Source organism: Cadophora gregata (assembly GCF_030347475.1).
Source record: "Cadophora gregata isolate MNR1 chromosome Unknown scaffold_11, whole genome shotgun sequence".
In the NCBI taxonomy this organism is placed as follows: domain Eukaryota; kingdom Fungi; phylum Ascomycota; class Leotiomycetes; order Helotiales; family Ploettnerulaceae; genus Cadophora; species Cadophora gregata.
The window spans coordinates 107,588-129,360 of record NW_026695934.1 but is presented as its reverse complement, the minus strand read 5'-3'; the positions used below and the strand labels follow the sequence as shown (position 1 = coordinate 129,360).

The following is a 21,773-nucleotide window of genomic DNA, read 5'->3' as shown; positions in this document are numbered from 1 at the left end:
TCAGTTTTGATATACTATTGTCATTGGATGAGAACAGTAAATAACGATTATTGAACAAACAATCATTAACCTCCCACCGCTTCCATGCTTCGGAGCTGCTCAAGCCTAGCCTTTCATGTGCTAATAAAAAACAGATCAATCCAACTCTGCCAGTTGACTGCTCCTTTTGTTCCCAGAAACAGATTTCGGGACGTTGCAATGACGGCCACTCGAACGCAGCCTGCCACAAGTTACCCACGACCAACCCACTTGTTGATGGAAGGGAGAGAAGGGAGCACAGCTAGCACGGCATTAAGAGTGCTTCCTCCAGTCGAACTACTCTTCACCACCGTCAACGGCCTATCCTCCCTCTTCACTCTATCATACCTCACAAAATCTAGCTGAAGCCTCGGCATGGACCAGCCTGTGGGATATTTCTCTCTCTCTACCTCCAACCTCCTCATCACATCCTTAAGCCTCGCATTCGCATCCTCTCCATCCAAACTCAGCACATCAATCCCCGCCCTCGTCATCTGACTATTCTCCCCCCAGTCCGCCCAAATACAAGTATACCCCCCAGCAGGCCTCTTCTTCACCTCCTCCATATCAACCCAGAAGAATTCAGCCCGCAAATTCCCAGGCACAAGTCCAATTTCTTTCCACATGGTCCAGGGTTGCATACTCCAGTAGGAGTTCAAACTCACTACATGAACGACTTGCACGTTGCCGAGACGTCGAACAAGCTCGCCGAGTTGCAGGACGGGCCCTGTGACAGGAGGGAAGGGCTCTAGCCATGTGCGATCAATTGCAATGCTTTCCACAATACTGAAATCAGTGTCGTTCAGACCATTGAGCCATGGTTGTAGCCATGGGGAGAAACGCATCGATGGATGAGCTGGCGAGGTGAGGAAGAGTGTGTCGAGTCTGGGGTTGAAGTAACATCGAGATATGCAGCCTTCAGGTGTGCTTTTCGTACCGGAGCTGAAGATTGATGGTAGAGATAGTTTTTTGAGATGGTGTAGGGATTCTCTCCGAGATTCTTGGCACACGAACATGACTGTTGGGCTGATGCATGAGGATCGTGAGGATTTGTTTGGGTCTGTCCAGCAGATGCGGTGAATCCGTGGGCCCGGGAGACAATGATACCAGATGCTTTGTCTGATTTCGATTGGCAAATTGTTCAAGCAGTGAAATTCTGTCAGGGGAGCAGGCTCATATGGCAAGACTAGGGTTGATTCCGCCATCCTGCTTGTGGTTTGGATGAGGGGATATATAAACTGGAAACCAATTGAGAACAACTGTCCCTTTCAGAAGTCATAAATCTCTGAAGTTGGTAGCCTGGCATTGTATGGGCTGCTCTCCAGCTCCAAAACGTTGCCGCCTAGCAGCTTGTCACCACACTTCATCAACATTGACGGCACGTGACATTCGACAATTGTAGATGGTGCCAAACCCATGAGGAGTTGATACCAGGGAGAAGACTGAAATGAACGCAAGTAACTGCAATTTTCTAGATTGGCTGGACAGCTTGCAAGCACTTGGTGACTAGGTAGGTGCTAACACCACACCCACTCAACTTCTCTCGCTGCTCTCCAGCTGGATATGCTGAAGCGTCTCCAGAGGAAACTAAACCAGCATTTACTTTCAAGGGACTCGTTGCAATGTCAACTATTCCCTCGGATATCAAGGACAACAAGTATGAGATTGTGAAAATGCTAGGGAGACGATATGTAACTGTTTCGCATGTGAAAGTAAACAGTCCTTCGGTACTCGGCAGTACTTCGTGCGAGCAAGTTCTTGGCAGGTAAGTCTGCACATCGCATCTGACTGGTGGAAAAATCATTCCACTTCCTGCAATAAACCGCCACATACAGCTCCTGGTGCAACCAAATTCTTGGTATAATCCGCCAATTTCTGGCATGCAAACGCGGTATCGGCGCAGAATCTAAAGAACTTGCCACAAGAAGTGCGAAGGTCTTTTTCTTCGAGGCTGTCGGACCCCAACGGGAGTCTATTGACTTCACATCCATAGCACGAATTAAAGGCTCGCTTGGAGTCATGTATCTATCCAGGCCCCCAAATATTGACTCTTGTAAGATCTCCAAGCCTCTGCCCTGCCTCCTCCTGCAAACTTTATTTCAACCCTAGAGCATGTCAACTTTGTCAAGTACTCGTGGCAGATACGACCCATACTGTAATGAGTTCTGGTTGGCGTGCTCGTAGAGACAAGATACCCACTCATCCACGTTGCGATCCTACTCTACGAACCGCCGGACTCCACTCTCTTTATTCAGTGGTCCGAAAGTGGGTTTATCCACTATCAGAGGAATGGGAATAGTTGGTTCGTGAGACCTCCAGGCCGTGGAGAAGGCCTGCAAGCCACCGAAAGGAAGAAAGAACTGTGGTCTATTTTCATGCGGAACGATCTCTTGGTACAGGGTTTTACAGCCTTAGCGAGTGTTGGCGGAGTCCGGGACTGGACTGAGCTTAACTCGATTAAGGATTTGAACGGTCCAATCAGACATCGACTTACCCCTGCATCCCGCCACTTCAGCCTCTCGACCCCAAAGCATCCTTGGGCACGAACCCTGAATACAAGAAATTTATAAATTGAGAGTGCGGAATTAACGATGTCGACATGATTCTGACATTAGTCAGTGGGATGCGTGGAAGCGAATTGCTGTCAAAACTCTTAGTTGCGGCCAAGCGTCACATCTTTCCGGGCTCGTGGGATGCTAAATATGTTGCTTGGGTCTTTGTCCACAGATTCTCAAGACCCAGAAGCTTATCGCGGGTATATCAGTAGTCTCCGCATTTTAATGGGCATTTGGATTCGGAGAGGAGCTCTGTGGATAGAAGTTGGAGTAACTCGTGTTACCTCGTGACAGACCCCAAGTAAATACGCCGGAAATAGGACCGTTCGTCTTTTTGACTGTGGCTTGGAGCTTCTCGAACACGAATCAGACGCAGGAAATGGCATGTTCTTCCCGAAAAGTCATGAATCAAGGTCAAAGAAATGATAAGATCTACATGCAGGCCTGCTTGAATGTCTGCATGTAGTGATACGAACTCCCTCGCTTAGCCATGCCGACACGTGACTACCCCTAAATTCTCCAAAATGCAGAATCTCATTACAGTCGTGGAGATAATGATCTAACATGTAGGATGAAGTGACATCATTGAATCAATTAAACAATGTCCATAATATTGAAGGAAATGCTTGATCTTTACAGGATAAATCACTTACCAAGTATGTACATCTCAGTGACAAATCCTGACATTGCTCGCTTACTTAAGTGCTTAAGTGGATGTTCCAGAAGCCCCTGGTCGAAGCCTGCAGGCCAAGGACGACCAGGGAAGCATACATGCGATTACTCATAACTACCCCTCCCCTTTCTTTTTCGACGGTTCTCCCGACGTTGTGCCCAATCTCGCTAACTATCCTACTTCTCCCAGACATTGTCCAATCATATCCTCCATCTTCAACCCACGTCACTAGTGACCTTGAATATCGTTGTTCAGCATTTGATCACCCTTACATGAGTTTGACCTTCTTCTGTGTACTTGGTACTTGATATACAAGAGGAATTTCTCGAGACTTGATAAGTTGCAAAGTGTCGAATTTGTCGTTGGGAAAGATATATCAACAGCAAGTCTGCATTTATACCCACTGCTCCTCATGGCGAACGTCGAGTCTTCCAGGTCTAGAAAGTCGAGTCCTTCGAATCGAAGGACAAACAAGATCAATGATCAACAGGTACGAATCCTACGTCCTGGATGAACAAATCATTGAGATATTGTTGTTGCATAGCAATGAATTACTAACGTGAAACTCCAAAGCAGACTCCTATAACCAGCAAACCCAACCCCTCAAAAGCTAAAAAGCCAAAAGCAGAGCCACCATGCACAGAGTTTCGTTTCGTCAACCAGCTTGGAACGAGGGATCAGGATGAAGAGGCCAAAAGCGAAGTCAAATCACATGTGATGCGCCGAGTCTGGAAGAAACACAAGGACTCACAAGCAAAATGGATCAAACGCCTCCCACCACTACGATCAAAAGAACCAGCAACGCCAAATAGCGACATAGGATCAGAAACATCGTCTTTTGGATCTCCGGAGCCGCAATCCCGAAACAGTGTTTTCTCAAGCCACCATCTCACGCCACGGAGCTCCGTCACGCCCTCTCCTTCGGCAGACGGTACCGAGCCGTTACTCAGCACCCAGACAGGAGACTCGGTTGACCACTCGATCATTCCGATTCCGTCGGGCTACGCCCATGTCTCGCCTCGGCTGGCTGCATATGTCTTCGGAAGCGACTCCGATCCGTTCGGCACTTTTCCCATTCCCGTGATGCCAAGGGTACATGAAATTATTCATCAGGGTAAGTCGACCCAAATCAAGAACAACATCATATTTTATCTTTTAGTTTATCGAGGATACCATACTGATGAGTTCACAATGTAGTTCCTCAAGCTAAAGTGCGCACTTCTTCGTATGAGGACGACCTAAATACCTTCTCGTCGTGTGTTGGGACCAATGCAGCTCTACTTTACATCACCCTGTCATGGCTCGCAGCCCGAAGGGGAGGCTCGTCCTCTCCTGAAAATTTTGAAAGCTCTTTTTACTTGCAGAGCTCAGTGTCTGCAGTAAATCAGGAGTTGGAAAATGCTGACGAGTATGGGATATCGGAGGGCACAATCGCTGCAGTTGCTTGCATGACTAACATGGAAGTGAGTACTACCCTAAGTTCTTGGAATTTGAACGTGAGCTAACCAAAGACAGAACTTGAATGGAGAAAGATGCAAAGCAGTGATACATATGAACGGACTGGAGCAGATGGTCAACCTCAAAGGAGGACTTTACAACCTGAGCGCTGCACTTCGTCGGCTTATCCTATGGTATGTTCTCCTCTTGTACCAGCTGATGAAGCCATGCTAACAAGTCCAGGACCGATCTCCTATACGCCACAAGCTGGCAATCCACCCCACGATTCCCTTACATCGACTTCTCCCACCTCCCACCACTGTCCACATTCCTCCCTTCATCCATCTCAAGCCCAATCTTAACCTTCAACAACTGCCTCATCCATAACCTCATCCAAACCGGCAACGGAACTCTCCTCCCCATCCTCCAAGACGCCCACGAACTCACCCACTTCCTCGACATCATCCCCCCAAAAGACATCACCTACCTCAATGAAGCATCCTACCCAGACAGAGTCTACAGCATCGAGCACCACATCCTCGAACTCCTCGCCCAAAACGACATCGTAATGGACGACTCGCCAGCACGTATCGTCACACCCCTCTTACACAGTCTCCTCCTCTACACCTACACCAATCTGCGACTCACTCCCACTGGCGGTCAGATCCGACGGACGCTCGTAGGGCGTCTCCGCGCGAGTCTCGAGGCGACGGAACTCACGATTCTGAATTGCTCGTTTGCGGCTGAGTTGATGTGGATGTTGGGTCTTGGAGGGACGGCTGCTGTCCTAGGGAGCGAGGATAGGAAGTGGTTTAAGGAGCAGTTGTGGTGGGTGTTGAATCGGAATTCGGCGCTGGAGTGGAGTTGGGAGCAGATGGGTGGGGTGTGGAGGGGGGTGCTTTGGGTGGAGAGGGGGTTTTTGGAGGGGTGTAGGGAGTTTTGGGTGGAGGCTTTGGAGTTGGAGTGGGTTGCTGATTTATAGGAGCTGTGATGCGGGATGGGAGTTGGGAGTTTGGGGGATAGTGAATCGAGTGTTGTAGATATCCTTTGAGTTTAAGTTGGTAGGATGACGTACATAGAGATGATATCTAGACAAGAGAACAGACCAAAGTAGAACCAGGAATCCTGATTAAGACAGAGAAAGGACCTTTCAGGCGAGATATACTGCAGTTGGTGCTCATTTATCCAATGATCATTCGTCCGAGTCCTTGGTCGAAGCTGGTGAGGTCAAGATGTCGCTTACGTAAGCATATTGTCTTGACCTTCCAATACTGACTTTGATCATTTTCATTCTTCTTCTTTTATATCTACAATGTTTACCTCCTTTCCACAAGTCTACTTTCGTAAACTTCACGAAAACATGACCCTTCAGGTTATCCGACCTATTTTTGTGTTTCCCGAATGGCGTGCTCGACAAGTCAGCCACTGATAATAATTAACGTTTAATTACCCCTCACGTTCGTTTTGTTCGTTTCACAACTTTTTCTCCCTCACAACAGAACAAGTGTCAACCATTCCTCTTTTACAAACCCACCTTGAGCTTCAAAACAAGAGAAGAATAGCAAGTATCATCTTCTTCAGTATTTTGTCGTCAGCCTCCACACTTTCTCGGTTGCTCGTGCCCCGGAAAAATGACCAAACAGCCCTCAAACCCCAGCTTTCCACCACCACAAGACGACGTAATCACAGTCGTTAACTCCCGAACCCGCGAATGGCATTTCCATATTTATTTTCTGATTCAATCACCTGTTGAGACGGCTGCTGCACTTGCGCTTCGTGATGCGGTATTGAGGCTGCGTCGAGATGGTAAGCTTGAAACATTCTTGAAACGAGCCTGGTGGGATAACGAGATAATGATATGAAAATAAAATGGCTGATGAAATCTTGTGGGCAAAATCTAGGTGCGTTCGTCGCAGTGCCGTTGTTGAGGGTTAATAAATATCCTATTGGACCGCATCCGGCAGGGTCTTATGAGAGTAAGTGATTTGCCTTTAGAGGGTTGAGTAGCGGATTTATGGTTGTGAGATATATATGCAGGGAGAGTCGAGAGAAGAGATGTAACTGACTTGGTTTATTTGTGCTAGTCTGGGTCCCAGACACTTCATTCTCAGATGTCTACTTCTATTTGGCATCCAATCGAGGGAATCTCAGGTACGTCCCTTTCCCCTACGTTCCTCACGAAAATTCCCTCAAAATGTCACATATATCACACAACGGGTGTCCAAACTAATACACCAAAAGCATCCTCATCCATCCCTTGACATCCGACCAACGCCGCGACCACGATAGCCGCGCAGGCTGGCTAGGGAAACCATGGCCTATCTATCTCGATGTCCTTCCACGTGATGGCCCTGTCCCATTACAGTACCCTGAGCTTGGTTTAGGCTTCAGCACATCACCAAAAGAGGAGATTTCATTTGAGGAGAGGAGACAGCGGGGAAGCGAGGTTGAGAAAATTCTTGAAGGGGACGAGGAGGCCGCGCCGGCTCCGAAGGATTGAGCTGTGGTACTGAGAAAGCTATGAGTCGGAACTTTTGAAGATTGCTAAAAGTTGGGAATCATGAAACTGAAGAAGAAAATCTGACTTGATTGAGGTCTTACAGCCTTTTTGCGCAGTCTGGTAGGTAAAACCATCCATTCGACAGTGCTCAGCCTTGACTAGGAATTATCTTCCGCCCTGTACATGACTTAGTCCTTGTCATCGAAATCCTCCGAGACCACCTTCAGCTTCTATCTCACGTCACCTTGTCCTTAGCCCTGGTTCCGTTACCCATCTCTCCCTCTTCACCTTGTAGGCCTGCTTATTCTCAGCTGGAGACTCCGTCATTGCATTTACCCTTCAATCCTCGTCTCTGTACTCCTATCGTGCTCATCCGCCAGCTTATGTACCGCTTCCATCGCTTTCCTCTTGTCCTTCCGCGTGCCCTTCTCAGCAATGACATGGTATTGCATCTCGCCGGAACGTGTCTTCTTGGCCTTGGGCTTGCTTTTGGTGTAGGTGAAGAAGACTGAAGCCTTGGTTGGGGGCTTGATGGACCGAGAGCGGGCTTGAATGGGAGTTAACAGAGAGTCCAAATGTACTCGTAGTTAGGTTTGTTGTGCTAACGGGAGGCAACGAAGATGTGAGAGAGGTGAGAGAGAAAAGGTATACTTCTTCTATTTTTCGATGGTTCGGGTTCAATGAAGTCATATACATTGAAAGTGTTGATTTCTTTGGTTTCTTGAGCTGCTGCTTCGTCGACGATATTCTGCAGGCGCGCAGGGCTCATCTTGTATTGAGCGTCGTCGTTGTTTGGCGCCATCGTGATTCTTTTGGGGGTGCAATGATTAGAAATCAAATTTGATCGAAGTCGATATCGGGTTATCGCTGTGGTTTCTCTCACAGATTAAAAGGTGTCTATGGAACCGAAAGGAAGTTCAACGAGGTTCAACGAGGCTGAAGAAGACTGGCAATACTGCAAGCCAAGTCAGTTGGAATTTGACCACTTGACTCCAGCTCTGAGAACCTGGGACCCGAAGCTCTGTCACGCTACCTATTTGAATGTCCCGAATCATCGTAAAAAAGACATTTATATTGATAAGTCAAGAAATACCACCCTCAAAAACCTCCTGTTGTCCCGGTCATGACAAGTTGTCCTTCAGCGGCATCAAGCGTGCCACTGTCAACAGAGTCTTCCTTTGGTGCATTCGCCTATCGATTTTGCTGAAGAGGATACCTCGATGATGCATGGAACTAATCATCGCATCAGTCATATACTCTCGGCCTCCCGAAATTTCCGAATTCATGTTCTCCCGTAAGAGATCAGTCGACAGTAGTCTGCCCACCAAAATTAAGCGAGTAAACAAGAGAAGTACTGCTACAAGTGCGCTACGAGTGCGCGGAACAAACATGACTTGGCAGGCACATGAATGTCTTGTGGTTGCCGTACGCAGCTAGACGTCGGCTTTCTGAGAGTAAAAAGTCAAACGCCTGATTTCACCTCCTGCTCTCAAGTACATTTGCCACCCGGCACTCTCTCAAAGTCTCGTGATTGTCCCTACTATCATATCAAATGATGCGACTGACGGCTGACTAGCTGTTCGATCAGCCACTTGGCTGTATCTTTTTGATAGGGGGAGGTATAATATGTTAAAGGCGAAGGAGAGGTTGTAGATGGAGCTGTATATGTGGTTGTACAAGTATCTTTTGTGGGTTTGTTTTGGGTATTCTGGGAAACGGGAGCACCAAAGTCCGAAAAGAAGTGATAGTACTTCGTAAAGCGCCCAGGAGTGCCGTTTCTCGATGTACCGTCGTAGTAGAGTCGTGTTTATCGACCATAAGTGTGCACATTATCTCTCTGCTCCTCTCGCCTTGGCCTTCTTGGTCGCATCCTACATCAGTGAAACAGGAATATAAAAGACAACAATCGTGCTAAATAACAAATACCTTACAATTACTCTGCTGGGCTAGGTATAATAATCAGTCCATCTTCCTAATCTTTCGTCTTCGTCCACCTTCCGCTGCGAGAACAAAACAACTTTTGTTGTCATGTGGCTGTGCCAGTTCCTGTGGCTTCTCGCTACCCCTTTTCCACCAACCTTACCAGACCCCTCGCCGCTCTTACCTCACCCCCCGCCGCTTTACCATCACACCGCTCTTCCCTCCATAAACCTCCCTTTTCCTCCCACCCCTAACATCACCATCTAACCAATCACCAAACAAATCGCGATCAACAGAGAATAAAATTATCAGAGTTGATCACCTCGATCGGGCTATAAAACATTCTTCATCCCCCACTCCCAAGTGCAGCCAGGTAAACATCCCTTCGCTTCAAGCGAGCCGGTCAAAATCCGCCGTACGGCCACCTTTTCGCCGCCCATGCCTACCAAGTACCAAAAATGCAGCACAACAAAACACCAAAGCTCTCCACACCAGGGGTTCCGAGAAATGGGGCCAGACGGACTAAATGTACCGTACGACGTACGGGTGAGCCGCATTGTCGGAGAGGGTGGAGAGGGATTGTGATATAAGAATGGTTCGGACGCTCGACTACATAGATGATAACAATTTCTCGTTGTATCGAATTCTTCTCTTCGCTTTCACTCGTACTACATACAATCCTCGCTCTGTATTTTTGATTTCATACAGAGAAAAAACTTTTCTTACAGTTTTTTCTTTCTGATATTCCGATTTTCTATTTCTCTTGAATTGGACCAGACCAGACCAGGAATTTCGTGAAAGGGACTGGCCATTATGGCTCAACACCCCAACGAGACCAAGGATCAAAATCAACCCTTGGACCAAGAACCAACAACCTCCTCAACCATGGCCGAGAAGTCCCCTTCACGCACACCAACACCAACGCCACCACTCTCCCCCTCACCAAGAGACACCTCCTCCTCGCCAAAAGACCCTTCCACCCCCACCCCCACCACCAAATACCCCACCGGCCTCCCCCTAACACTAATCTTCCTCTCCCTCTGCACAACGACCTTCCTCGTCGCCCTCGACGCAACCATAATCGCCACCGCAATCCCAACCATCACCAACGAATTCAACAGCCTCTCCGACGTGTCGTGGTACAACTCCGCTTTCCTATTGACGACCTGTGCGTTCCAGTTGCCGTTTGGGAGGGCATATACGCTGTTTAATACTAAGTTTGTGTTTTTGGTCGCGATTGTGGTGTTTGAGGTGGGGAGCGCGGTGTGTGGTGCGACGGGGAATTCGTTGGGGTTGATTGTGGGGAGGGCGGTTGCTGGTGAGTTTTGGGTGATTTTCTTTGGGTTTGGTATTCTTTTGGTGGTGGTGCTTGGTGATGGTTGTATGGTGGTGAGATTGATTGGTGGGCTGACGACTGTCATTTTAGGTATTGGTGGTGGTGGGATTTTCAGCGGATGTTTTATCATCATTGCTGAGAGTACGCCGTTGAGAAAGAGGGCACTGTTTACTGGATTTATTGGAGGAACATTCGGTATTGCTTCTGTAGTTGGGCCGCTGATTGGTATGTTTCCCTTGCGTATGAGGATCTTGATATTATGCTGATGCTGTTCTAGGCGGTGCATTTACCACTCGAGTGACCTGGAGGTGGTGTTTCTACAGTGAGTAGTCTCTGACGTCCTTGTTGACTGCACTTTTCCTCTCGATTAAGACGTGCAATATCTCGTCAAGGGAAAACAGCCAGCTAACTCACACCAGTCAACCTCCCAATCGGCGCCATCGCCCTCACAATCGTCACATTCTTCCTCCCCCGCTCCCTCGGCCGCTCATCCCAAGACCTCAAATCCATGAGCTACTGGCAAATCTTCAAGAAATTCGACCCCATCGGCACAGCGATCTTCATCCCATCCATCATCTGTCTCCTCTTGGCACTACAATGGGGAGGGGGCCAATACCCATGGAGCAGTCCCCGAGTCATCGTGACATTCGTCGTGTTTGGAGTGTCGATTATAGCTTGGGTTGTGATACAAACGCGACTTGGAGAAGATGCTACGGTCCCGGTGAGCATTTTGAAGCAGAGGAGTGTGATTGGTGCTTGTTGGTTCACGTTTTTCGGGTCGGCGTCGTTTTCAGCTGTTGTTTACTATTTGCCAATTTGGTTCGTCTTCCCTTCTTCCTATCCTTGTCCACCTTCCTTTCCCCTCTGTTCAAAATCCAAGCTGACCATAAACCTCAATCAAGGCTCCAAGCCATCCGCCAAGACAACGCCGAAGAATCCGGAATCCACACCCTCCCCCTCATCCTCAGCCTCATCATCTTCTCCATCGCCTCCGGCGGCGCAGTCGTAGCCCTCGGCTACTACACGCCCTTCCTCATCATCGGCTCCATCATCCTCTCCGTCGGCGCAGGCATGCTCTACACACTCAAACCCAACTCCAGCACCGGAGCCTGGATCGGCTATCAGATCATCATGGGCGCTGGCGTAGGCATGACCCTCGAACAATGCAACATCGCTATTCAGACCGTCCTCCCAGAAAAACAAGTCCCTGCTGGAACCAGCCTTAGCGTTCTTCTCCGCTCGCTAGGTGGCTCGATTGCTATTGCGATTTGCCAGAATGTGTTTGAGCGGAAGCTGAGAAGTAATTTGGAAGATGTCCTGCCTGGTGTGGATCTGTCGTTTATCAGTGGTAGTGGTGCGACGACATTGGTGCAGAATGCAAATCAGGCGCTTGGAGGCGATGCCGGGGCGGTGGGGAAGGTGCTGGCATTGTATAATAATGCGCTGGTGCAGACTTTCTTGGTGGCGTTGGTTTTGGCGGCTTTGACGTTCCCGGCTGGATTGGTGGTTGAGTGGAAGAGTGTGAAGAAGGAGAAGAAAGAGAAGAAGATTGGGGATAGTGAGGCGGACCCGGCTGGTCCTGAGGAAGAGGATGCCAAGACTGAGAAGATTTGAGTGGATGAGAAGGGGATCGTGTTCTTGTTTTCTCGCAAGGAATAGACCTAGAATGTACTATTAGTGTGAGTTATTTCAAGTGCGATGGTTTGAGTATAACATTTTGATCTTGGAGACTGCGCCTCAGCAGGATAAATGGGACCTTGAAACCTAGACTTGGCGTGTCTGATGGAAAGAATATTTACGTAAATATGAGTTCTTGAAGCAGCTTTGAACTGACGACTTCCATCGAAAAAGCAAGCGAATTCAAAGAATCTTCCTCCTCCATCTGATCACAGGGAGACTTCCAAGAAGTATATTTCAAACCAGAACAATTTTGGCTTCATTGACGTCACCACTCAGTCACGTGTCGGGACATCAACCTCAACCTCCCACGTCCCTTTCACCATCCCAGTCAGCCACAATAACCTAAACAGCACTTTCCAGCACAAACGAAAGGCGCCTTTGAATTTACTCTCATATAAACATGGCAACTCAGCGAAGAGGCCGCGCTTGCGATGCCTGCCATATCATCAAAATCAAATGTGAGCTCGGCGCCTCCTCAGCCAGCTCACCACCCTGCGAGCGGTGTCTCCGCCTGGGCAAATCATGTTTTGTCTCTGCGCCTGTACGAAAGAAAGACAGGATAGCGGAGCTGGAATCTCAACTGGAGGAGATGACCAGGTTGCTGAGATTGCAGGAGATGGGGGATGATGGTGTGGGGGTTGGTGGAATTGTGAATGGAGGAAAGCAATCACCGATGCCTAGGACGCCTGTGAGTTTGAATACGGGGACGAGGACGCCGGAGTTGGGAGTCGTCGCGGGAAGAGGGGGGAGAAACAGAGGAAACAAGAAGAGGAGGTTGTCGGGTGATAATGATGAAGGACGAGATGTGTTGATTGAGAGCAATGAACGTGCTGGGGATGGCGTGTTGGAGGTCGATCACGTGGTGTCGAGGGAGATGCAAAGGTCATTGTTGGACAAGTACCAGAACGAGATAGAGCCTGTGTTTCCTTTTGCAGTACGGCATGGATATGATACTCTGCGGGAACGACATCCGTTGTTGTTGCAGGCTGTTATTTTTGCTGCTTGTCCTGGCGTGTTACAGGGAGAGGTGCAAGAGGAAGTTACCGCGATTGTTGTAAAGCTTGTTTCTCCGGACGAGGTTGAGAAAATGGAGAAGTATGCCCTCTGATATCCATGAACAAACTGGAGACTGATATGTTGTAGGACACTCGAAATACTTCAAGCCATTCTCATGATCTCATTTTGGTATCGACCACCAAAGAACCAAGTCCATGTTGCCATTGACAGGAATCTCAACTTAGCCCTTGACGTCGCCCAAGAACTCGGAATTTCAAACACTGAATGTGCACTTGGTATCGCATCGTTAGAACCCAACGACAAGATCAACTCCTCTGAAGCTTGGCGGACATGGAATCTCTGCTACCTGCTTGCCTCAAGTCTAGGTGGCTGCATGAGGTTTCCCCCAAAAGTATCATGGAGCGTCGATATGGAGATGAAGCTCTCCTCCTTAGAATACGGCCGAGATGCCGTACACACCGACACACTACTCTGCCAATTCGTCCGCGCAGAAAGACTCTGCGAACAGATCGCCGTCGAAGCCGGCTACAGCACCTCAGACCCAACCCTCGAAGTCACAGACCACATCAAAATCCGCCACATCCAAAACCTCATCATCGACCGCAAAGCCCAACTCTTCTCCTCCAACAGCACACCCGCGCTACGACTCTACGAAAACATCGCCACCCTCTACCTCTACGAATGCATCCTCCACACCCCCACCAACAAACGCTCCTTCGCCGCCCCCTACGTCGCCGAGCGCCTCTCCCTCACCGACTTCCCCGCCCCAATCGTAACACCAGACCACATCCCCTTCCTCTACGGCCTCCGCGACGCCTGCCACACCGCCCTCAACGCCGTCCTCGCCCTGGATTACAGAGACATAGCGTTCGCTCCCTTGGTCACATTCGCCGCCAAAGCCTTCTACGCGCAGTGGCTACTCATCAAACTCTACGTCGCAGTCACAGCATTGGGCAACACCTACGGGGCATTCATCGATGCGCAGAGTCTACAGATAGAGCACTATCTCTGCCGGATTGGAGAGGTGGGCGATAGGATCTGTGCGATGGATCCGGATCATATGGGTGGGAAGGGGTTGCAGTTGAGCTCGAAGAAGATTAGGGAGTGGGTGGTAAATTGTGATGCGTTGAGGGCGGAGGAGGAATTGAAGAGTTTCCCGCCGGCGCCGGCGCCGGTGATGGAGATGCAGATGCCGATAGGTGGTGTGCAGATTGGGGGTGCGATGCAGTTTGGGATGCAGGGTGAGCTGGATTGGAGTGTGGTTGATTATGGGATGCCGCAGTTTGAGTATGGGCTGGAGGATTTGTTTGGTGTGCCGATTGTCTGAGAGGAGGGGTGTGAAAACTGTTCCTCCACTCTTTGCCTTTCCATGTCGAACAAATACAAGTCATCTACCGCATTGACATCTTACCAGCAGCAGCAAATAGAACATTGAACCTGTTCAAGGAACGCAGTCATGCACGCCTTATTGTTTTCATGGTCGCACGCCACTTGCTTAGCGAGGCCTCCCCACTCAGGTCTCTTGCCTTGCAATCTGCAGTGGACTTCGATGATTAAGGAGCCTAAGCGAGAGAGCAAATAACCACTCCCGTTTTCCCCCACCAATTCTACCTAAGGTGATGTAATGTACAGGCAAGGCAGCTTCGAAAATTAGATAGACAAATGCCCATGATTGCCCGTACTGTATCTGTTTATGAAAGTTCTAGTGAGCAATGTGACTCTCTTGACAAAAAGCTTCGCATGGGCGAGCCTGGGGAGGGAGTGCTACATGGCGTTATTTGGCTACTGTAAGCGCGGCCAGGAGTTTGCGGGCAGCACAGCGCAGAAGGTAGATAGAGCTCTGTTGTGTAATATCGATACTAAACTATAGTCTCAGAGATCAATTTACTTCATTTCATTAATTTTTCAAATCTCATTCCATTCCAATTTTCAATATATTTCCTCTCATCCCTATCTGCTTAGTTCCAATCATTACGACATGAGTTGTTTTGGGGATGTTTGATTTGAATTAGATGGTGCTGTCTTCTCTTCTTTATTTTCATTTGTTAGCTTGTGATACTGTGCGATGCCCTACCTCAGCCAGCACTCTCACTACTTCCATCACACTAAGAAATGGACAACACACTATGCCAGAAATGTATTTCTATCTAGCTTGATATGCTTAGCTGGTGGCTATCAAAATGAATGGTCAAATAATGAGTTGTTTAGAAGTGAAGTTTTTAACCACGTCCCATCTCCCTCAACCCCCTCTTCCACCCACTTCTCCTACCCTCCACCTTCATCGGTCTACACAGGAACGTCATACCCAAGCCGTGTTTCCATCTTTCCTTGTCAGGGAAGCTATGAGCATCAACGACCAAGACGCCTCACAGACACAGACCCAAAAGTCCATCTAAGAGCAAACAGTCACACTCGGCACATTCGTGCATTTCTTGTACAACTTGCCACCAGTAACAGTGACGTTAGTCCAAGTCCACGCGGTACAAGAGGTCTCCGAGCCGCAGGTTATGACGACGTTGTTGCCGGAGGATTTAACTGCGTCGGTGCCGGCGATGTTGCTGATGGTAAGATTGGTGATGGGGACGTCGGATGTGGCGGTGCCCTTTGGGAAGGTTAGCCAGAGGTTTTTTGAAGGAGGGGATAGAGTTGGATGGGGGAGGAGTGAGACGGAGAGAAAGGGGAAAGGGGAAGGTACCTTCAAATCCCCACCGTTGTAGTTCTGCTCAATCAAGATGCCGTATTTGGAAATAGAAGACATGGTGATGTCGTTATAAGTAACGGCATTGATGGTTCCAGTTGTGTTGGTCTTGCCCTTGACACGGATAGCTATTTATTAAACGCAACATTAGCCTACTTCATCATTCCAAGAACAAGACTTGAAAATTGGGAACAGGATGAAAGTGGAAGCAAGCATACCCTGAACGGACTTGGTGACAGTCGAATGAAGGAACTGTACGCCATCAACGACATTATTATCCCGTCCACCAACAGATCCGATCGAGAGTCCATGACCACCGGAGCAGAGCCCGCCGGTAAAAGTGATGTTTGTGCCGGAGTTGATGGCTACGCAGTCGTCTTGGTTATAGACTGTTGCGTTGGCTGTTTTGCTGTTAGCTTTACTGTGTTTCAAGAATAGTCAAGACGACTAAACTGGGAGAAATATGAGCAATGAGGGGAACGCACTGATCGTAATCCCATCCGAATCACCAATATCAAACCCATCAGTATTCTTAGCATTAGCATCACCAGCCTTGGAATCAATGGTGATGTTTGTGAACGTGGTGTTGGTGACTTTGTTGATACTGAAGACCTGAACGGGCGGGTTGACGATATTCAGGTTTTCTATAGCACCATTGGTGATTTTGTGGGCTGAGAAGAACTTGGGCTTGCTGGAGGAGACATATTCGTCAGTATGAGCTGTTTGAGACGTGAGATATTACTGGGTATCTTACGTCTTTCCAGAGTCACCACCGCCACCATCCCAGTAGGAAGCTCCATTTCCATCCAGAGCCGAGCCATCAAGACCAGTGACCTTGATACCTGTACCGCTAACGGAAAACAGCGGACCCTCCCACTCCTTCTACAAAATCCCAAAACAGTCAGTCTTCACACCTCAGAACATACATGCGAATCCATCCCATATGCAGCAAGCAAGCGAAGCTGGAAAGCAAAGACAGGCAATGACAAACTCACATAACCGAAAGTCGTGTTCCCGGAGAAAACAATCACAGTATTATCCTTCAACCCAGTCATATCAAGCGTCTCACCCGCCGGGATAGCAAGGTCCGCAAGCACGATCCAATCGCAAGAAGTCTTGGACTTGATAGCAGTCGAATACTCGCTTCCGCTGTACGTGCAAGATGCGATACGCTTTTCGAGTGCAACTTCGACTTCTCGCGGGCGGGGAGCAGCTGTTGGTGCCGGCATGGCATTGGCGGCGGGAGTAGCTAGGACAGCAACTGGCGCTGCAGCTAGGAGCGCTGCGGCTGCCACGCAGAAGGTCTGCATAGTTGCGGTGGTGTGAGGGATGCGGGATGGAAGTGCTTGTTTGAATTGATGCAGAAGTAAAGAGCTAGATGAGAGAGTGATGGTCCAGATTTTGTCTGTTGAGCAAGAGAAGACAGTTCGAGTGGCAGTTCCTGGTCTTTATATCTTACTACATCCCACACGGCAGTTAATATCGCATTCCTCGGAAGACATGTCATTCAATATTCTTGAACCCAGTTAACCCTTTGTGTCTGCTTGCGTGATGGCATTGGTGGATATTAACAACCACGAATATCGGACTGGTAAACAAAAAGTACCAGAGTATCCATACTGTGGATCCTGCGTTCCGCACCCGGACTTGATTGTGTGATTTGTAGTCATATTTGTTGTCAATTATCTTCTTGCAATAGCCTCATCCCACTCCTACGGCAGTTATTCCGCAGCTGCCGGGACAAACAGATTTCATGAGGATTACAAAATCATGAGTCAGGAAAGATTAAGCATTCATGACAGCTCTTACGTGCAGGAGAATATCTCCTCGTCCCGCTGAGACACTGCCTAAGCTAGCAGGGAATAAGGAGTAGGGGTTTCAATTGGTCACATCACTGAATGATAGTTGAGCCTCATCTTCCGGCGAATAAGAAGGCCTTGTTCAGCCTCCCCTGCGGGCAATGTCTCAGCGGACGAAGGAATAAGATTTGCTGTGTTTCTCCCCCGGCCCCATCTTCCGCACGGGAGGCTGAGACTTGGAGTAGACTTGTTCGAGGCCGCCGATGTCCGACTACACATGTGGATCGATTGGAATCCTAAGCAACTCGTCCGCATTCGGACGCTGTCGTCGTTGACATTCTCCGTTTCTGTAGACTTAAAAGTATGAACCAAACGATTTCGCATACACAAAAAACGACCTACGATCTTGTATGGCTGCAGTAGCTTTTCGTCAGTAATTCAGTACCGAGATTTCTCGAAATCCTGAACTTGTGTTTGATTTACGATCTCTAATATTATTCTGCTGTAACTTGCCGTCAGGGACAAACGGAGGTCCCTCCGGAATCAAAACCCGGCAATCGCGTATGCTCCGAGCGTCTTCCCCGGCCTCGTCAGACCCTTGAAAGTGGCCTCGACTCAACGGCGACTCCATCCTTCGTTGAAGATGTCTTGGAAACGCCGTTTTTGTAAGTTTTGTGGGGTTTGGTCAGAATTAGATACAGAAACAGAAATATCGGACCATTTATACTTTCACTTGACTCAATAGATAGCAGAATAGACATCCAAGGACGCAACGGGGAGACGCGTACAAAGGTGATCAATCGATATTCTCATTGGGCGGATACTCCCTTTATTCTTGGGTCTGACAATGGAATCTCCAAGACAGATCTTCGCCGGGGGGCTCTGACCAGTAGAATAGATAGGATTTCCTGCTCGGCATCTCTAAATCTGAAGTCCGAATCTGCGGTATTTAGAATCGTACCCTTTTTAGTGCTTTAAAAGTGCTTGGTAAGCCTTATAAGATATATTTCACCTGGATATTCAGGCTTTAAGGCTCTTGTAACGTCCGTGAACTCTTAAATTATAGATATAAATCAAGCATAGCAATGCCTTAGATTAAAATAGGATTATAAAATTATCACTCCTGAGCATAAAATTATCACTCCTGAGCCTGTTTGCCCTGTTTGTACGCTTTTAATTGTGATCTCGAGGGCCGCACAGAGCTTTTACCCTGTTACTTAGCCGACCCATTGTCAGACCCAAGAATAAAGGGAGTAGGTTCCTAATCCGCTCATTGCTTCATTGTATTGCTGTTTCCACATATTTCATTCAGATATGTGTCTAAATGTTTGTTGTAAGTAAAAACCGCGACAACGACTATGCCTCGCTTCTAGTGGCGGGAAGTAATTCCTCTTAATGAGATGGACTGCTTCAGGGCATTCTCCTGTGATTTTGAAATATAATAATGAAGAAGGACGACGTGAGATAAGAACTCACACCGGAGAATTAGTAATTACAGAGCAAGTTAAGCGATTAATCATAAAGTATGACACCCTGGCTAGCCTCATGCAGGAACAGGAGAACATGAAAATGACCTGTCAATGTAATACTCGCATATAATCTGACATAATTCAAAGCCTCAAAACGCTGCATGGCTGCTTTGGTTTCTAACTGGAGGCCTGACTGGTCAACTAACTTAGTCTGCTGATTTTCTTCAACTGACGAACCCTTGGAGAAAGCAGGAGAAACATTGGAAAGTCAATGGCGAAGCGAACGCGATATGCGAGCATGGTGGTTATGAATTATTAAATCCCTGGAGACCCAAAATCTGGCATAGAAAAAATAAATCACAGTGCTGAGAACTTGGCCAAGGCTCGTGCGGAGTAGGAACAAATCATATGGTTTTTGAAGGCACTTGCCGTTACGATCTGGCATCTAGAAGCTGGAGGAAGAGCCGTAATAAGCGTGAATAGATCTATGTTGCATTTGAAACACTGTGAAAGTCTAAATCATGCCATGCTTTTTTCAGGATACCGCTTTGTCCTTTTATTGTTTCCGACCTTCATCCAAATCGCAATACATCCCAAGATGACCATAAGGAACAAACCCTTCTGCAACACGCTCCACTCAGCAGACTCGGTCTCTGAATCGGTATCGGGAACAGGAACAACAGGAACGACACCGGTCTTAGCTGGGGCAGCTGCTGATGTGGATGATGTGGAAACGAGAGGCGTGTCGTCGACCTCCTCCTGCCCTGCAACAAACTCCGCGTGTCCGTATTCAACATCTGTGCGTCGGACAGCCACCAATCAGCATGTCCACCCGAAGCAAAGCGCGCGCTGCGTTGAAGGAAAGGTACTTTATAGTTCCACGTGGATACCTTCTTCTGGTACGGGGAGCTCGCCGCTCTTGGCAATCTTGACGGCTGACTTGGGCTTGTCTCCTGGGCCCTTGGGGACGTTCTCGATCGCCTGGACGATCTCGTAGCCCTCGAGGACTTCGCCGAAAACAACGTGCTTGCCGTTGAGGTGGCTGGACAGGTCAGCATACGCCAATGTACGAGTAGAATAAGGAGTATCAGCTTACCCTGGGGTGGAGGTGGTGATGAAGAATTGGGAACCGTTGGTGTCCTGTCCGGCGTTGGCCATGGACAAAAGACCAACCTTGGAGTGCTTCAACTTGAAGTTCTCATCAGGGAATCTCTCGCCGTAGACTGCGGTACATCAGCATTTTCTTCCCTCTCATTTCCTCGCAGATACATATACATACTGGACTTTCCGCCAGTTCCGTCGCCCTTTGTGAAGTCACCTCCCTGGATCATGAATCCCTTGATAACACGGTGGAAGGTCGAGTCCTGGTATCCGTAGCCCTTCTCTCCAGTAGCCAAAGCGCGGAAGTTCTCAACAGTCTTGGGGACGGTCTTGCCGTACAATCCAATGACAATTCTGCCCATAGACTCGTCGCCATGAGTGACGTCGAAGTAGACCTTGTGTGTGATCTTGGGGCCCTTGACAGCTTCAGCAGTCTGGGTGAAGAAGGCGAAGGTGATGGCGATGATCAACAACACCGACACGACGAAACGCTGCATGGTGAACATCTTTGCTGTTCAATTGATGGTATTGAGGTTGTGTATTGTGGTACAGAAGGGAATTCGTGGGACCTTCGAGGGGAAGAAGGGGAGAAGAGAGGGAGGGACGTCGAGGGAGCTCGGATATCCAGCTAGAGTTTCGCATAGGTGTCGATTAGCAATTGGGCCATATAAATCACGTGTGGCCCCAACAAAGGCGGTCAGACCCGGCAATTGGAGATTCTACATCAAGCAACACCAAAAGCTAAACACCACGATATCCATCCTTCACTGCGCCAATTCAAGCTCTCGCAGCTCGAACATTCACAATGGTATGCTGGATATCCATAATATAGACTTGGCCAACCTACTAATGCCCCCAGGTCTTCTTATTAGGGATCAACTTCCCCGAAACTAGACTCCTGAAGGTATACCAGCTCCCTCCCCCATTCCCATCCCAAGCAACAGCTCTAATATCCCCCAGAAATCCCTCGAAACATTCTATGGCATCGGCGTCCAACACTCCTCCCGCATCCTAGCCAGACACTCCATCTTCCCCGGGGCACGTATCGGCGACCTTCCCACCAAAACAATGCTTGCCATCGACGCCGAGCTGTCAAACATGAAGATCGAGAACGATCTGCGGAAAGAAATGCGGTCGAATATTATGCGGCTGAGAGATATGGGTAGTTATAGAGGAAGGAGACATGCGATGGGATACCCGGTCAGAGGACAGAGGACTAGGAGTCAGATCTTGACGGCAAGGAAATTGAATAGGACGGATCGGGTGGGTTGATGGGGCATGGTGATGCGATGGGCTGGATGGAAGGGATAGATGTGTATATCGGTGCATTGCTGGCGTAGAGGGTGCTTTGGGATGTAGGATTATTGTAGGAATGATGATACTCTTCTGATGCCAAGGGCTGGATGTATGGGCTGGGTGGGAGACTTGATAGGTGATAAAACTGATCGCTGCCAATCACCAGGTCTTGTGAGCAGGCTTTCTTTCGTCTTGTTGTGAACCTATGGTATGTTTGTTATTGGATTACCTTTCTCCTCCCGAAAGTGTTCGGAGTGCTATGCTTGCTCAGGTG

The 21,773-nt window shown here is 48.5% G+C and overlaps 9 protein-coding genes across 10 annotated transcripts; 5 read left to right on the top strand and 4 right to left on the bottom strand.

The window, feature by feature from the left end:
• Positions 1-49: 49 nt before the first annotated feature.
• ONS95_002143 (uncharacterized protein) lies at positions 50-1,345 on the bottom strand. Its single transcript, XM_058495383.1, has one exon. It carries the CDS (start codon positions 1,221-1,223, stop codon positions 231-233), a length of 993 nt encoding a protein of 330 aa, XP_058354111.1. The 5' UTR covers positions 1,224-1,345; the 3' UTR covers positions 50-230.
• Positions 1,346-3,403: 2,058 nt separating this feature from the next.
• On the top strand, positions 3,404-5,907 carry ONS95_002142 (uncharacterized protein). 2 transcript variants are annotated; one of them, XM_058495381.1, is made up of 5 exons: positions 3,404-3,736; positions 3,823-4,360; positions 4,444-4,709; positions 4,762-4,877; positions 4,927-5,907. In XM_058495381.1, exons 1-5 carry the CDS (start codon positions 3,659-3,661, stop codon positions 5,663-5,665), a joined length of 1,737 nt encoding a protein of 578 aa, XP_058354109.1. In that variant the 5' UTR covers positions 3,404-3,658; the 3' UTR covers positions 5,666-5,907. The 2 variants fall into 2 exon arrangements, with proteins under 2 accessions (XP_058354109.1, XP_058354110.1); XM_058495382.1 differs by having other exon boundaries at positions 3,404-4,360.
• A 99-nt stretch (positions 5,908-6,006) lies between these two features.
• On the top strand, positions 6,007-7,401 carry ONS95_002141 (uncharacterized protein). The gene is made up of 4 exons (XM_058495380.1): positions 6,007-6,489; positions 6,585-6,659; positions 6,768-6,834; positions 6,925-7,401. The coding sequence occupies exons 1-4, from the start codon at positions 6,315-6,317 to the stop codon at positions 7,181-7,183; spliced, it is 576 nt and encodes a 191-aa protein (XP_058354108.1). The 5' UTR covers positions 6,007-6,314; the 3' UTR covers positions 7,184-7,401.
• Positions 7,402-7,515: 114 nt separating this feature from the next.
• Positions 7,516-7,985, bottom strand: ONS95_002140 (uncharacterized protein; the record flags this gene model as incomplete). Its single annotated transcript, XM_058495379.1, has 2 exons — positions 7,516-7,730; positions 7,835-7,985. The coding sequence occupies 2 exons, from the start codon at positions 7,983-7,985 to the stop codon at positions 7,516-7,518; spliced, it is 366 nt and encodes a 121-aa protein (XP_058354107.1).
• Positions 7,986-9,375: 1,390 nt separating this feature from the next.
• Positions 9,376-12,053, top strand: ONS95_002139 (uncharacterized protein; the record flags this gene model as incomplete). Its single annotated transcript, XM_058495378.1, has 4 exons — positions 9,376-10,664; positions 10,717-10,761; positions 10,859-11,258; positions 11,342-12,053. Exons 1-4 carry the CDS (start codon positions 9,917-9,919, stop codon positions 12,051-12,053), a joined length of 1,905 nt encoding a protein of 634 aa, XP_058354106.1. The 5' UTR covers positions 9,376-9,916.
• A 466-nt stretch (positions 12,054-12,519) lies between these two features.
• Positions 12,520-14,463, top strand: ONS95_002138 (uncharacterized protein; the record flags this gene model as incomplete). Its single annotated transcript, XM_058495377.1, has 2 exons — positions 12,520-13,214; positions 13,263-14,463. The coding sequence occupies 2 exons, from the start codon at positions 12,520-12,522 to the stop codon at positions 14,461-14,463; spliced, it is 1,896 nt and encodes a 631-aa protein (XP_058354105.1).
• Positions 14,464-15,528: 1,065 nt separating this feature from the next.
• Positions 15,529-17,144, bottom strand: ONS95_002137 (uncharacterized protein; the record flags this gene model as incomplete). The annotated part of the gene is made up of 6 exons (XM_058495376.1): positions 15,529-15,738; positions 15,832-15,962; positions 16,053-16,235; positions 16,320-16,525; positions 16,589-16,716; positions 16,830-17,144. 6 exons carry the CDS (start codon positions 17,142-17,144, stop codon positions 15,529-15,531), a joined length of 1,173 nt encoding a protein of 390 aa, XP_058354104.1.
• A 2,828-nt stretch (positions 17,145-19,972) lies between these two features.
• CPR2 (Peptidyl-prolyl cis-trans isomerase B) lies at positions 19,973-20,709 on the bottom strand (the record flags this gene model as incomplete). The annotated part of the gene is made up of 3 exons (XM_058495375.1): positions 19,973-20,144; positions 20,199-20,325; positions 20,382-20,709. The coding sequence occupies 3 exons, from the start codon at positions 20,707-20,709 to the stop codon at positions 19,973-19,975; spliced, it is 627 nt and encodes a 208-aa protein (XP_058354103.1).
• Positions 20,710-21,008: 299 nt separating this feature from the next.
• Positions 21,009-21,475, top strand: ONS95_002135 (uncharacterized protein; the record flags this gene model as incomplete). Its single annotated transcript, XM_058495374.1, has 3 exons — positions 21,009-21,011; positions 21,063-21,107; positions 21,164-21,475. 3 exons carry the CDS (start codon positions 21,009-21,011, stop codon positions 21,473-21,475), a joined length of 360 nt encoding a protein of 119 aa, XP_058354102.1.
• Positions 21,476-21,773: the final 298 nt, after the last annotated feature.